This window comes from Oryctolagus cuniculus, chromosome 6 (assembly GCF_051225735.1).
Source record: "Oryctolagus cuniculus isolate XC-2025 breed Fujian yellow rabbit chromosome 6, ASM5122573v1, whole genome shotgun sequence".
Lineage (NCBI taxonomy): Eukaryota > Metazoa > Chordata > Mammalia > Lagomorpha > Leporidae > Oryctolagus > Oryctolagus cuniculus.
In genome coordinates, this window is record NC_142872.1 from 119,821,142 (window position 1) to 119,834,957 (window position 13,816).

The window sequence follows — 13,816 nt, forward strand, 5'->3', positions numbered from 1 at the left end:
TCACCGTGCTCTTCCACTTGGAACTTCCATCTCCAAGGTCACCTCATGGTCCCCGATGGCTGATGCAGTTGCAGGAGATCGTCAGGGAAGATGAGGCTCACTTCCTCTTTACAGCCTTTTTCAAAGTGCCTACCATTCACCATCTCCTCGGCCAGCACCTGCTTGCATGGCAACACCTAGCTGTGCTGACTTCCTGAGCTAGTCAGCTGTGTGCTCTGCTCAAAGGAAGGGAGAAAGCGGAAAGGATTGTTGGGAGAGCAACTCGCAATCTTGGACAGCAACATCTAGCCTTGTTCTCACTTCACTGTCTGACAGGAAGGTGTTTTCTCTCCATGGTAGTGGTCTAAGATTATCAATGTTTTGTTCTTCAGATAAGCATATGAGTTCCTTTAACATCTTGTTAAAGTTATATATTTGTCTAAACTCTTTTTGATTCCAGTAATGTCAAGCTTTCTCATTTATTTCTTTTATGTCCCTAAATCTAGCTTCTTTTACTTTCATGTTATATTCTGTAATTTTTGAACTTTAAATATAGCTGTTTTTTCATGTCCTTTAAAGGGATTTAAAAAATATGTATGTAGAGTAGTTTGGAAACTATTCTCCATAGTCAATAGTTGTGTATTGTTTGGGGGCGCTGTGCTGAGCTCACAAATGTGCTGTAACAAGTACAGGTTACAAATTGTGGCAACTTCTGTGAAGCGAATCAGCAGTCCGGTGGAGGTGAGGGAGGTGGAAGTTGGGGTAGGTGACAGCGGGAGCAGCTTTCAAAGAAGGGAGTAGGAAATGTTACCCTTCTCTGAAAGATACGTAGAAAGGTCTATGAAAGGAAATTTCCCTTCCAGTAATGTTATTAGCATGTCTAAGAAGGCACTTAAAGAAATCCATTTGAATATTTAGCACTGTCTTAGTCAAAATAGAATACTAGAAATATGATTTTGTGTGTTCCTCTGTCAGAGGAGATTAATTTGAAAAGCACAGTCTTCTACTCATTTGGAATTTAGGAAATGAGCAAAATTGCTGAACCAGACATAATCTGGCCATTAATACGTGGGTTTGTCCTAAATTTTTAAAGACTTTTTCTTCCTTCTGACACATTTGTCTTATCTTATTTTAATGACTCAGAAAAGTATGTAAAAGTCAAAGTGTGGTCCCTCAGTGATTCTTAACACAAGCCCAAAACCCTCCTTCCTCTGACAGAGGAGTCAGAAATGACAAGTAGGATATTATCCTCGGGGAACTGTTAAGATGCCACTGTGTTCTTACTGGGAACTTCTCTTTTCTTAAAATACTATACTATGACTGTAAAAGAAAATTGAAATCTTAAAAGTTGATAAGTATGAACTTGGCTTAATCTTTCAGATCGTGTTCTTTGCTGTCTTTTATGAGAGATTTGTAGAGGATAAAATTCGACAGTTCGTTGATTTATGCTCTATGAGTAATGTAAGTATTTTATGACTTTTCTTGCAAATGCTATTTTTCCCTTTTTAAAGGACATAAGTACATTAACAGAGGCTTTAAAAGTGATTTGGTGTGATTGCATTTTAAACTAATTTTTCTGATTGTTAATTCCAGAGGAGGTTATAATGAGCTATAAGTTTTAGTACTTACTGCCTAATTTTTTATCTTTATTTGCATTTATTTAATAAGAATTTCCTGCACTACCAAATAATGCATTCAGATGATGGCCCCTGAAAATGTTTTCATATATCAAATTGTCTCCTTTCTTAGGAAGTAGCTTTGTTCTCCTTTCCGTCTGCTACTTTGTTATCATTTATTACCTTTCTATCCTCCACATATATTTCTTAGGAATTTGTTCTTCATTATTTTGGGAGAAAGGAAGCAATTTTAAGAAAAGTTTAATGTTTCATTGTTCTGCAAATTAGCTGCTAATTGGTCCTCTTTTCTTTTTGTAGATATCAGTGTTTGTGTTATCCCATAAATGTTTTGGATATTACATTCATGGTAGATCAGTACATGGGCATGCAGATACTAACATGGAAGAAATGAATATGAATCTTAAAAGAGAAGCGGTATGAATGTATTCTATGTCTTTATTTAAGAGATGAGTTCTCTTTTCTTAATGTTTGATATTTTATGTGTGTGTGTGTGTATTTTTTAAATCCTTGTTGGTCACTTTTTTTTTCTGATTTATTTATTTATTTATTTGAAAGAATTACACAGAGAGAGGAGAGGCAGAGAGAGAGAGAGAGAGAAAGAGAGAGGTCTTCCATCCAATGGTTCACTCCACAATTGGCTGCAACGGCCAGAGCTATGCCGATCCGAAGCTAGGAGCCAGGAGCTTCTTCCAGATCTCCCAGGTAGTGCAGGGACTGAAGGACCTGAGCCATCCTCGGCTGCTTTCCCAGGAACATGAGCAAAGAGCTGGATCATAAGTGGAGTAGCCAGGTCTTGAACCAGTTCCCATATAGGATGCCAGCCTTGCAGGCTGCGGCTTTACCAACTGTGCCACAACAGCGGACCCACAAACCAATTCTTTTTTTTTTTTTTTTTTGACAGGCAGAGTGGATAGTGAGAGAGAGAGAGAGAGACAGAGAGAAAGGTCTTCCTTTTCCCGTTGGTTCACCCTCCAGTGGCCGCCACGGCTGGCGAGCTGTGGCCGGCGCACCGCGCTGATCCAAAGGCAGGAGCCAGGTGCTTCTCCTGGTCTCCCATGGGGTGAAGGGCCCAAGCACTTGGGCCATCCTCCACTGCCTTCCCGGGCCACAGCAGAGAGCTGGCCTGGAAGAGGGGCAACCGGGACAGAATCCGGCGCCCCGACCAGGACTAGAACCCGGTGTGCCGGTGCCGCTAGGTGGAGGATTAGCCTATTGAGCTGCGGCGCCGGCCATACCAGTTCTTAAAAAAGAAAAAAAAACTTTAGAAAAAATCTGAAGATTTAATGACTAAATGTTAAATTACATCGGTGAATGGTTAATTTTGTTAACTATGTTTGTATCCTGATTATTTTTAAATCATTAGCAGAGATAAATACAGAAGTATGAGGAATCTTCAGAAAGTTCATGGAAAGTGCATATGATAAAAACTATGCATGGGGGCTGGTATCTTAGCACTCTGAGTTAAGCAACAGCCTATGATGCCAGTGTCCCATATGAGTGCCTGTTCAAGTCCTGGCTACTCCACTTCCAATCTAAAGTGCCTAGGAATGCAGTGGGTATCCCAAGTGCTTGGCCCCCTTCCACACATGTGGGAGACCTGGATGGAGTTCCAGGCTCCTGGGTTTGGCCTGGCCCAGTCCCAGTTGTTAAGACCATTTGGGGAGTGAACCAGCAGGTGGAAGATTTCCCTCTCTGAGACTCTACTTTTCAAATAAATAAATCTTTTTTAAAAAATTGTTCATGGGTTTCAGAACTTTCTGCACCAAAATTATTTCTTTTTTCTTTCTTTTTCTTTTTTTTTTTTTTTTTTTTTACAGGCAGAGTGGACAGTGAGAGAGAGAGACAGAGAGAAAGGTCTTCCTTTTCCCGTTGGTTCACCCTCCAATGGCCACCGCGGCCAGCGCACTGCACTGATCCGAAAGCAGGAGCCAGGTGCTTCTCCTGGTCTCCCATGGGGTGCAGGGCCCAAGCACTTGGACCATCCTCCCCTGCACTCCCTGGCCACAGCAGAGAGCTGGCCTGGAAGAGGGGCAACCAGGAAAGAATCCGGCGCCCCGACCGGGACTAGAACCTGGTGTGCCGGCGCCGCTAGGTGGAGGATTAGCCTATTGAGCCACGGCGCCGGCACCAAAATTATTTCTTAATTCTATTTTCCTATGAGCTTTTGGAAATATTCTTATATTTACATATAAAATGACGTGATCTGTAGTTTATTTTGAAATACTCTAAGAAGAGTGGGTGTTTATAACAGCAGTTAAAATGCCATTTGTGATGCCCACACCGTATATCAGAATGCCTGGTTTGAATCCTAACTACTCCACTTCCAGTCCAGGTTCCTGTTTCTGTGCACCCTAGGAGGCAGCAGATAATGGCTCAAGTTGGGTCCTCACCATCTACATGAGATACCCAGATTCAATTCCAGGCTTCTGGCTTTAGAATGACACAGCCCTACCTACTGTGGGTGTTTAGAGAGTGAGCCCATATGTGGATAGAAGATCTTTTCTCTGTCTCTTTGCCTTTCGAATAAAAATAAATAAGTAAAGTTTTTAAAAAAGAAACCTAGGAAGATAGATGAAACAAAATTGCTAAAAACTTGGTAATATTTGAAACTGGGTGTGATGAGTGCTTATTATTCTTTCTAGAGTGCACATTAGAACTTCCAGGATAAAATTTTTAAAAGAATAAAATACATGGAAAAACCAAGAGGATTTAGTGCTTAAGGGGCCATAACTCTGACTTATGAATTTTTTAAAAAGATTTTATTTATTTGTTTGAAAGATAGAGTTAGACAGTGAGAGGGAGAGACAGAGAGAAAGGTTTTCCTTCCATTGGTTCACTCCCCAGATGGCCACAACAGCTGGAGCTGTGCTGATCTGAAACTAGGAGCCAGGTGCTTCTTCCTGGTCTCCCACATGGGTGCAGGGGCCCAAGCACTTGAGCCCTCTTGTACTGCTTTCCCAGGCCACAGAAGAGAGCTGGATTGGAAGTGGAGCAGCCGGGACTAGAATCGGCGCCCATATGGGATGCTAGTGCCGTAGGCGGAAGATTAACCTACTGCGCCACAGAGCCGCCCAACTTATGAATTTGATACATGGTATGTATCAGTGAAGAAATACTGGGATTGTGCTTTGTTGTACAGCAGGATGAGCCACCACTTGGAACACCAGTATCCCATATTGGAGTACCATCTCAAGTCCTGGCTGTTCCACTTCTGATCCAGCTCCCTGATAATGTGCCTGGGAAAGCAGCAGCAGATGTTCACAGTGCTTGGGCCCCTGCCATCCACACAGGAGACCCAGATGGAGTTCCTGGCTCCAGGCTTGGCATGGCCCAGCCCCAGCCTTTACAGCCAGTTGAAGAGTAACTGTCTTTCAAACAAAGAAATAAATCTTTTTAAAAAGAAGAAATACCAAAAATAGTATCTCAGAGAATTTGTTTAGTACACTGAATTGAATCACTTGGTTAGCTGTTAGAAATTACTCTGAGATTAAAAACTTAAGTGTAAAAAAATGAAATCATAAACCCCTAGAAAAGAGTAGGGAGTACATTCTAAGCAGTAAAGAGTAGAAAGCATCAAAAATAGAATATTAATTGGTATTACCTTGTTAATATAGTACATTTATATATCAATCAAGTAACACCCTGGTCTACTGTTGGTGAGAATGTAAACTGGTGCAACCACTGTGGAAGATAGATACCTCAGAAATCTGAAAATAGATCTACCATATGACCCAGCAGTCCCACTCCTGGGAATTTACCCAAACAATTAAATCAGCATCTGAAAGAGTTATCTGTACCCCCATGTTTTTTGCAGCTCAATTCACAATAGCTAAGATATGGAATCAACCCAAAATGTCCATCAACTAATGACTAGATAAAGAAATTATGGTATATACACTAGGGAGTACTACTCAGCAATTAAAAAGACAAAAAAATAAGCACAAGATCTTGTCTTTTACAACAAAATGGATGCAAGTGGAAACCAGTATACTTAGTGAAATAAGCCAGTCCCAAAAAGACAGATATCATATGTTCTCTCTGATTTGTGGTAACTAAGTGAGTGCTAAAATGTCATATATTGAAGTAAAATTTACATTTTAAGAGTCGATGATTATTTTTAGCCCTTGGTGTACTGTTGAAGAACAGTGTTTTTTTCCTTCATACTATTTGTTGAACTCTTAGTGTAGAATTAATCTTATAAATATTTAGTAAACTGAAAATGATCTTTGTAAAAATTAAGAGTGGGAATAGGAGAGGGAGGGAGAAGAAGAGTGGGAGCATGGACAGGAAGGATGGTAGGGTGGAAAGTATCACTATGTTCTTAAATCTGTATAAAATTTGTATACCTTAATTAAAATGTTAAAATTAATGAAAACAAAAATGGAATAGTAATTGGTATTGCCTTATTAATATAGTACATTTACATGTCAGTTAAATAAATATAGCAAATTAGGGTAAAATGACAAAAGAAGTAGAAGAGAGATGTTAATAATATCAAAAGTTATGAATCAATAATAAAAACCCTAAATTAAAATCACAATGGTAAAATGACTAGAATATTTTTAAATAAACTATAAAAATAATGAAAGAAAAGAAAGTAGGAGACCTCTAATATAATTTTAACTTGTAATCAAATAACTGAATATAAAATAGTTTTCTCCTTCAAATTAACAAACTTTAAAAGTTAATATTTAACAGCATCAAGTGAAAATGGGCAGCCACAAAACTATTGTTGTCAGGATAAATCTGCAAACCTTCTGGAACGCATTTGAGCAGTATATACCATAATCATTTATAATTGTTTTACAATTACTTTATGAAAGTTTATTTAAAAGATTTGTTTATTTATTTTAAAGGCAGCGTTACAGAGACAGAGGCACAGAGAGAGAGAGATCTTGTATCTGCTGGTTCACTCCCCAAATGACTGCAACAGCCAGAGCTGGGCTGATCCAAAGCCAGGATCCTGGAGTTTCTTTTTGGTCTCCCATGCAGGTGCAGGGGTCCAGGGACTTGGGCCATCTTCTGCCACTTTCCCAGGCTACAGCAGAGAGCTGGAACAGAAGTAGAGCAGCCAGGACTCGAACCAGCACCCATATGGGATACTGGCACTGCATATGGCAACTTTACCCACTGTGTCACAGCACTGGCCCCAACTTTATGAATTTAATTCAAGGAAAAGTTGGCAGTATGAACAGCTAATTAGATTAACAGTCTTTATTATAGGTTATTTGTCAGAGAAGAAAATATGCAAAAATTGGAGAATATTAAATAAGTTTACTTTTATAATGAATTCTTAAGTATATTTAAAAATCATATTTTAGAATATTAAATAACATGGGAAGTTACCAAGGATATAATAAGTGAAAGAGAAATTAATGTGATACCAATTTTATGCCTGGAAATGAAATTTCTTAAAAGATTTCAATCTTGGGGGCAGCGCTATGGCACTGCAGGTTAAGGCCCTGGCCTGCAGTGCCGGCATCCCATATGGGTGCCAGTTCTAGTCTGGCTGCTCCTCTTCCAATCCTACTCTCTGCTATGGCCTGGGATAGCAGTGGAAGATGGCCCAGGTCCTTGGGCCCCTGCACCCGTGTGGGAGACCTGGAAGAAGCTCCTGGCTCCTGGCTTCAGATCGGCGCAGCTCAAGATGTTGCAGCCATCTGGGGAGTGAACCAGTGGGTGGAAGACTTCTCTCTCTCTGTCTCTACCTCTCTCTATAACTCTGTCTTTCATATAAATAAAATAAATCTTTAAAAAAATATTTCAGTCTCTCCATGTTGAGATTATAGGTGACTTTTGTTTCTTTTCTTTTTTTGTACTTCATCTTTTATAAATTTTCCACAGTAGAATGGAGTGTTTTTAATCAAGAAAAAATATTTGAGATTTTTATTTCAGAGACAGAGAGAAAGACAGATAGAGAAAGAGGTCCCATCTGCTGGTTCATTCCCCAAGTGGCCACAGCAGCTGGGACTGGGCTATGCCAAAGGCAGGAGCCAGGAACTCAATCCAGTTCTCCTGCATGGGCAACAGGGATGCAGTTACACTTGAGCCATCAGTACTGCTTCCCAAGATCTGCATTAGCAGGAAGCTAGAGCCAGGAACTAGAGCTGGCTATCAAACTCCGGTACTCCAAATATGGGACACAAGTTCTTAACCATTGTCTTAATTACTGGGTTAAACATCTTTTCCCCCATCTTGTCACTTTTTTTAATAGAAAAATTTATTATGTATGTTCTTCCTTTTAAGTATATAGAAAATCAACTGCTATATTGTGTTTGCAGGTTAGATTTAGACAAAAGAGAATATTAAGCCCTAGTGTAGGTGAATTGGCTTTATGGAGATAAGAAAACTATACTGAACCATGATGCCTCAGTGATAATTGACTAGATGATCAGGTGGGGAATTGTGCATGTTTGTTGTTAGGATTTTTGCCTTGTCAGGGAGGCCTGAAATGGATATCTGATCTATAACTTGAACTCTGGTCTTACCATCATTACCTTTTGTTGAAATAAAGGAAGTATTTTAAAAATGTTTGAGAAACAACAAAAATTTTACAGTTATAAGACTAGTTAATTCTAAGACTAGGCTTTTTGGCAAATATTTAAGAGCAATAAGGTTAATTGTAAGGAAAGCTAAGAATATCTATTTATAATACATTTAGCTTTTAATTTTTTAATTTATTTTAAGTAAAGTAGGGTAGTATGATTTAGAATAAAATAGAAATGAATAAAATTTGAAGGGGAATGGTAAACTTGGATAAAGTTAGACTCTTTCAAGTATAATTTTAGTCAATTTCACTAGGTTTCTGTAATGCATGTAATGTGATGTATGATGCCAACTAAAAGGAAGGTGCATTTTCTCCTTGAGATAGGTAATTGTAACTTTGGTCTTAATATAAATCTTTTAACTTTTCAGGAAAATTTGTGTAGCCAAAGAGGTTTGGTACCCAACACTGATGGTCAGACTTTTCAGATTGCAATTTCTAGCCAGATGAGACAACATTATGACAGGATTCATGAAACACTGACAAGGGTTTGTATAAAGTACAGTTCAGATAAATTTTGCCAATATTTAATGCTATTTAAAAAACAAAATGTGTCACATTTATTCATTTCTCTTTTTACATTAGAAAAATGGCCCTGCTAGACTACTGAGTTCATCAGCTAGTACTTTTGAGCAGAGTATAAAAGCATATCATACCATGAATAAGTTTCTTGGCTCTTTCATTGATCATGTAAGTATGTCAACATTTATATTTAAGCTGTGATTAAATGCAGTTTAAAAAGTGAGATTGGAATGTCAGTTAATCAATGTGTAGATTTAGAACCCTCATTTTTTTTATCTTGTCAGATTTAATACGTAGAAACATATTTCTAACCATTAACAGTTATGGCTTAGGAATATAATTGGGTTATGTAGAAGTAAAATGAGATTGTATATTGTCTTTTAATATGATAACTTGCTTAACATATGCCTATATTGAAATTTTGTTAGCAGGTTACCAAAGTACTATGGTATTATTCATTATTGAAATCCTTATGTTATGCTAGGATTATATTCCTAAAAAGCTTGTTTTGATTTTCAGTCCGTCCAGACCTAAACACAACTAAGGGCATTTGAAATTTAAAACACTGCTGAATTTTGTTATAAATCTCAGTGTGGTAAATTCATCTTTTTGAAGAACAATCTTTGTGTGTGATTCATTTTTCATTTTTCCTCCTTTTGATTTTACATTAATTAGCATATATTTCACTGTTTTTGAAATTATTCTCTTTTTATGTTAGGTTCATAAAGAAATGGATTACTTTATAAAAGATAAGTTGCTTCTTGAAAGAATTCTTGGAATGGAATTCATGGAACCAATGGAAAAAAGCATCTTTTACAATGGTATCCTTTAAAACCCTTGCTGAATTTCATTACTGTTTTCAAAGTTGAAAAAAACAGTCTTGTAGTTATTATCATTTGATTTACAATTTTATATTGAAACAAAGTAAACATAATGAACTCAGCTCACCTAATGGAATTGTAGTTTCCTGTATTTTATCTTATTATGCCAAGTAGCAGAAAATAAATATATAAAAGATTCTGTAAGAAAGCAAAACGCTGAATTTCAGAATCAACAATATCCATGGATGAGATAGTAAAATAAGTAACACAAAATTCAAAATTTTATTGGAAGATTTATTCAGTGGAAAACTTATGAAACATTTATTTTTTAAAAAGATTTATTTTATTTATTTGAAAGATAGACGGAGAGGGGTAGAGACAGAGAAGGGGTCTTCCATCTGCTGGTTCATCCCCAGATGGCCGCAATGGCTGGAGCTGAGCCAATCCAAAGTCAGGAGCCAGGAGCGTTTTCTGGGTCTCCCGCATGGGTGCAGGGACCCAAGGACTTGGGCTGTCTTCTATTGCTTTCCCAGACCATACCATAGACCTGGATTAGAAGAGGAGCCAGGTCTAGAACCGGCGCTAATATGGGATGCCGGTGCTTCAGGCCAGGGCTTTAACCTGCTCCGCCACAGCGCCGGCCCCTATGAAACATTTAAAGAATAGTAACATTTGTGATTATTCTTTAACATCTAATTTTTATTGTATCTGATTTCTTAAAAATCACTGATACTGTAAGAGAAATAGTAATTAAACTTGGTTTATTATCTTTAAAACGTCAATATATATGTGACTTGTGTGATAATTAGTTGTGTGTGTTGGTAAGAATGGAGATGATATAACAACTGTTCTGGCCTAGATATCATTTATCCATTGTGTTATTGTATGCCTGATGTGATGCCAACGCCAGCCCTAGGGTACCTAGCCCATGGCCGTCCATTGGGCATTTGGTTTAGTAGACTATGAAAGATAGGCATGTGAATAAGTAAATGGAGTGATGCCTGGATAGAAGTGTGTGCTAGCACAGGTTATGCCAAGGACAGAAAAAGTGTGCAGCGTGCATTATGCTATGAACTTTATGATTAAATCTGGTATTAGGTGGGACAGAGAGTATGAAAGAAAAAAAGGCAGAAACCAAATCCCAAAGGTCTTGTCTAACACCCTAAAGAGTTTCTCTATTCTGTAGTCCAGTTGTTAAAAAAAAAAAAGTTTTATACCACAAAATATGCATATGTGCATATGTTGGTCCATGAAAATATGAGAAGAAAATATTTAAATGTCTATTTGTAATAAATAGAAAAGTAATTAATAAAATACATCTATTTTAGTATATACTCAACACTTTTTCTGATAGGAATACATAATCAGAAAATTTGGAAACTTATTAATGAACGTGGATATCATTGAAAAGTGCTAAATAGATTTGACTTGTATGTTGAAAGAATTACTCTGGCTATAGGGTAGATTGAATTAAAGGTTTCCAAGATTTTAAGACTATATCTTAGTCAAAGTCATTAAGAATATAACTTTCAGAGGCTTTTATTCTTGAATTCAAACCCTGACTCTACTTAATTTACTTGCTTTGTAAACTTGAAAAAGTTGCTGATCTTTCTGAACCTTACTGGCCTCTTTGTAAAATTAGGTATTACCCTCTAAAGATTTTTGTAGGGTTATCTTGTGTTAAGAGCCTAATACATTACCTGTTTTCAGATAAGTACCCAGAAATGGGGTGTTGTTGCTATTTCTAATATAGCCATCTCCTTCTTTTCTACCTTGTTTCTTTTCATCTTCCTGTGTTCTTTTTCTTCCCATCTTCCTTCTTCTCCTTCTAACAGTTTTTTTTTCCCCTCTGTCTTCATCACAAGATGATGAGAATATAAACTAAGGTATTTGCAATTGGAATATAGAAGAAAGGTTTACTAGAGAGATTAAGGGGGAAAATATAGTAGAAAGAGAATAGTCAGAAATTATCCAGATTTCCAGCTCATGTGACTAAATTGGTGACTAAGTGGCACCATTCACTAAAACAGGGAATGCCAATGGAGGAACAGTTTTGAGGGAAAGGGGATGAATTTAGTTTTGAATATGTTAGATCTTAAGGTACCTTTGGGACATCCAGGGAGAGGTGTCCAGTAAGGCATCAAATATAAAGAACTAGATCTTAGGACAAAGTGAAGGCATACAATAAACTGGAGAAGTCACCATTATAGAAAGTTATTACTGGAGCAGTGTTAGAAGATCACCCAGGGAAAGCATATAAGGAAGATTTATATTTTGAATTTTAATACACACACACATACAAATACACATACAGAAGTATATATTTTGTAAGGATAGAGCTTACAGGTCAGTAACTTTTCACAAACTGAATGTACCCCTCGTGCCTAGCACCCTGATCAAGAAAGAGCATTATGAGTACCCCAGACATCCCCTTGTATAAAACAGGTTCAACGAAGTATTCATGAGCAGCTCCAGTGGTTCTCTGGGCCCCCCTGAAATTGTTTGCAGGATTTGGATATGTTTTTTCTTTGTTTTCTAGTGAAATAATCTATAGCTTTCATGATAATTTTTTAATAAAGATTCATTTATTATTTACTTGAAAGAGTTACACACAGAGAGAAGCAAAGGCAGAGAGAGAGATAGGTCTTCCATCCGCTGGATCACTCCCCAATTGGCTGCAATGGCCGGAGCTGCGCCAATCAGGAGCCAGGAGCTACCTCCGGGTCTCCCACGCAGGTGCAGGGGCGGCTTTCCCAGGCCATAGCAGTGAGCTGGATTGGAAGCAGAGCAGCCGGGGCTCAACCTGGTGCCCATATGGGATGCTGGCACTGCAGGCAGTGGCTTTACCCGCTACGCCACAGCGCCGGCCCCCACATCTTAATTTTTTTAAAATGGTCTTTGTATCCCAGAAGCAACAAATCCATTTTGAAGTTAGAAGAGATCTTAGAGAAAAATCTTTGGGTACTACCAAAGACAGAAATTCTAGAACACTGTGCACTATTCTTCACCTTGCTGGTTTTTTTTTTTTTTTTTTTTTTTTTTTTTTTTTTTTTTTTTGACAGGCAGAGTGGACAGTGAGAGAGAGAGACAGAGAGAGAAAGGTCTTCCTTTGCCGTTGGTTCACCCTCCAATGGCCGCCGCTGCAGCCGGCGCACCGCGCTGATCCTGGCAGGAGCCAGGAGCCAGGTGCTTTTCCTGGTCTCCCATGGGGTGCAGGGCCCAAGCACCTGGGCCATCCTCCACTGCACTCCCTGGCCATAGCAGAGAGCTGGCCTGGAAGAGGGGCAACCGGGACAGAATCCGGCGCCCCAACCGGGACTAGAACCCGGTGTGCCGGCGCCGCAAGGTGGAGGATTAGCCTATTGAGCCACGGCGCCGGCCCTACCTTGCTGGTTTTGATCTGTTTTGTTTTATTTTTAACTTACTCTATCTTAGACAAGTTTTCTAAGGGTAATGGATCTGTTGTTCTATAAAAAAATAGAGAAAGGATATTCATTAACTGGTCTTTGAAAAACATTGACTATACACCACACACACACACACACACACACACACCCCTCTCTGAAATCTTAGCAATTACTAACCCTTGGTCCAAATGTTAAAACTACTTTTTATGAGTTGTGTGACTAACCTTTTAGATTAGCGAGTCTTAACACCTTTTGTTTATTTTTAGGTGAACCATATTTCTAATATGTTGTTTTTAAATACACAAATTTTATCACCAGAAATTTATCACAGATTCATGATACTTTTAAATTTATATCTTAAAAATTGTGTTTTTTTTAATAGATGAAGGTTATTCTTTCAGCAGTGTTCTGTACTATGGAAATGAAGCCACTCTTCTTATTTTTGATCTGCTGTTCTTCTGTATTGTGGACTTGGCTTGCCAAAATTTTGTTTTAGCAGCCTTCCTTACATACCTACAACAAGAGGTAAATTTTTAAGATTTTTCTGGTTTTCTTTAAAAGGGAATAATTTGGAAATAAATAATTATTTTTGTAAGAGAATGACTCTACTCTCACTAGGAATTTGTAAAGCTAACAAAGAAGTTCAACCAACTGCATTCCATACCTTGTCCTTGAGGGCAAATGAAATAGGGGTATAGTGGAGGGCCTGAGTTGCTTAAACAAATGTGAAAGGAATCTAGAAGAAGAACTCTGAACTACTACTCTGCTAAATGCCAAAAATGAACAATATTTACAGTCCCATTCACCTTCTAGTTCAGCTCAATATGCAAAAAAAGCCCCTTTAGCTCTCATACATCCCCAGCCTGTGTGGATAACAAACAACCTCATGGATAAAATCTCTGAAAT

The 13,816-nt window shown here is 38.2% G+C and overlaps 1 protein-coding gene across 9 annotated transcripts in view; it reads left to right on the plus strand.

Annotated features, from left to right (window-relative positions):
* Positions 1–13,816, plus strand: part of TMEM67 (transmembrane protein 67) — a 109,370-nt gene that overhangs the window by 45,435 nt on the left and 50,119 nt on the right. For all 9 annotated transcript variants that reach the window (XR_016235817.1, XR_016235818.1, XR_016235816.1 and 6 more), the window contains 6 exons: positions 1,360–1,440; positions 1,914–2,030; positions 8,532–8,648; positions 8,746–8,850; positions 9,401–9,503; positions 13,293–13,435. Coding sequence is in view for 5 of the 9 variants with exons in the window: in XM_089335528.1 (XP_089191654.1) it covers positions 1,360–1,440; positions 1,914–2,030; positions 8,532–8,648; positions 8,746–8,850; positions 9,401–9,503; positions 13,293–13,435 (666 nt within the window). In the remaining 4 variants the exon portion in view is untranslated. The remainder of the gene's footprint in view (positions 1–1,359; positions 1,441–1,913; positions 2,031–8,531; positions 8,649–8,745; positions 8,851–9,400; positions 9,504–13,292; positions 13,436–13,816) is intronic.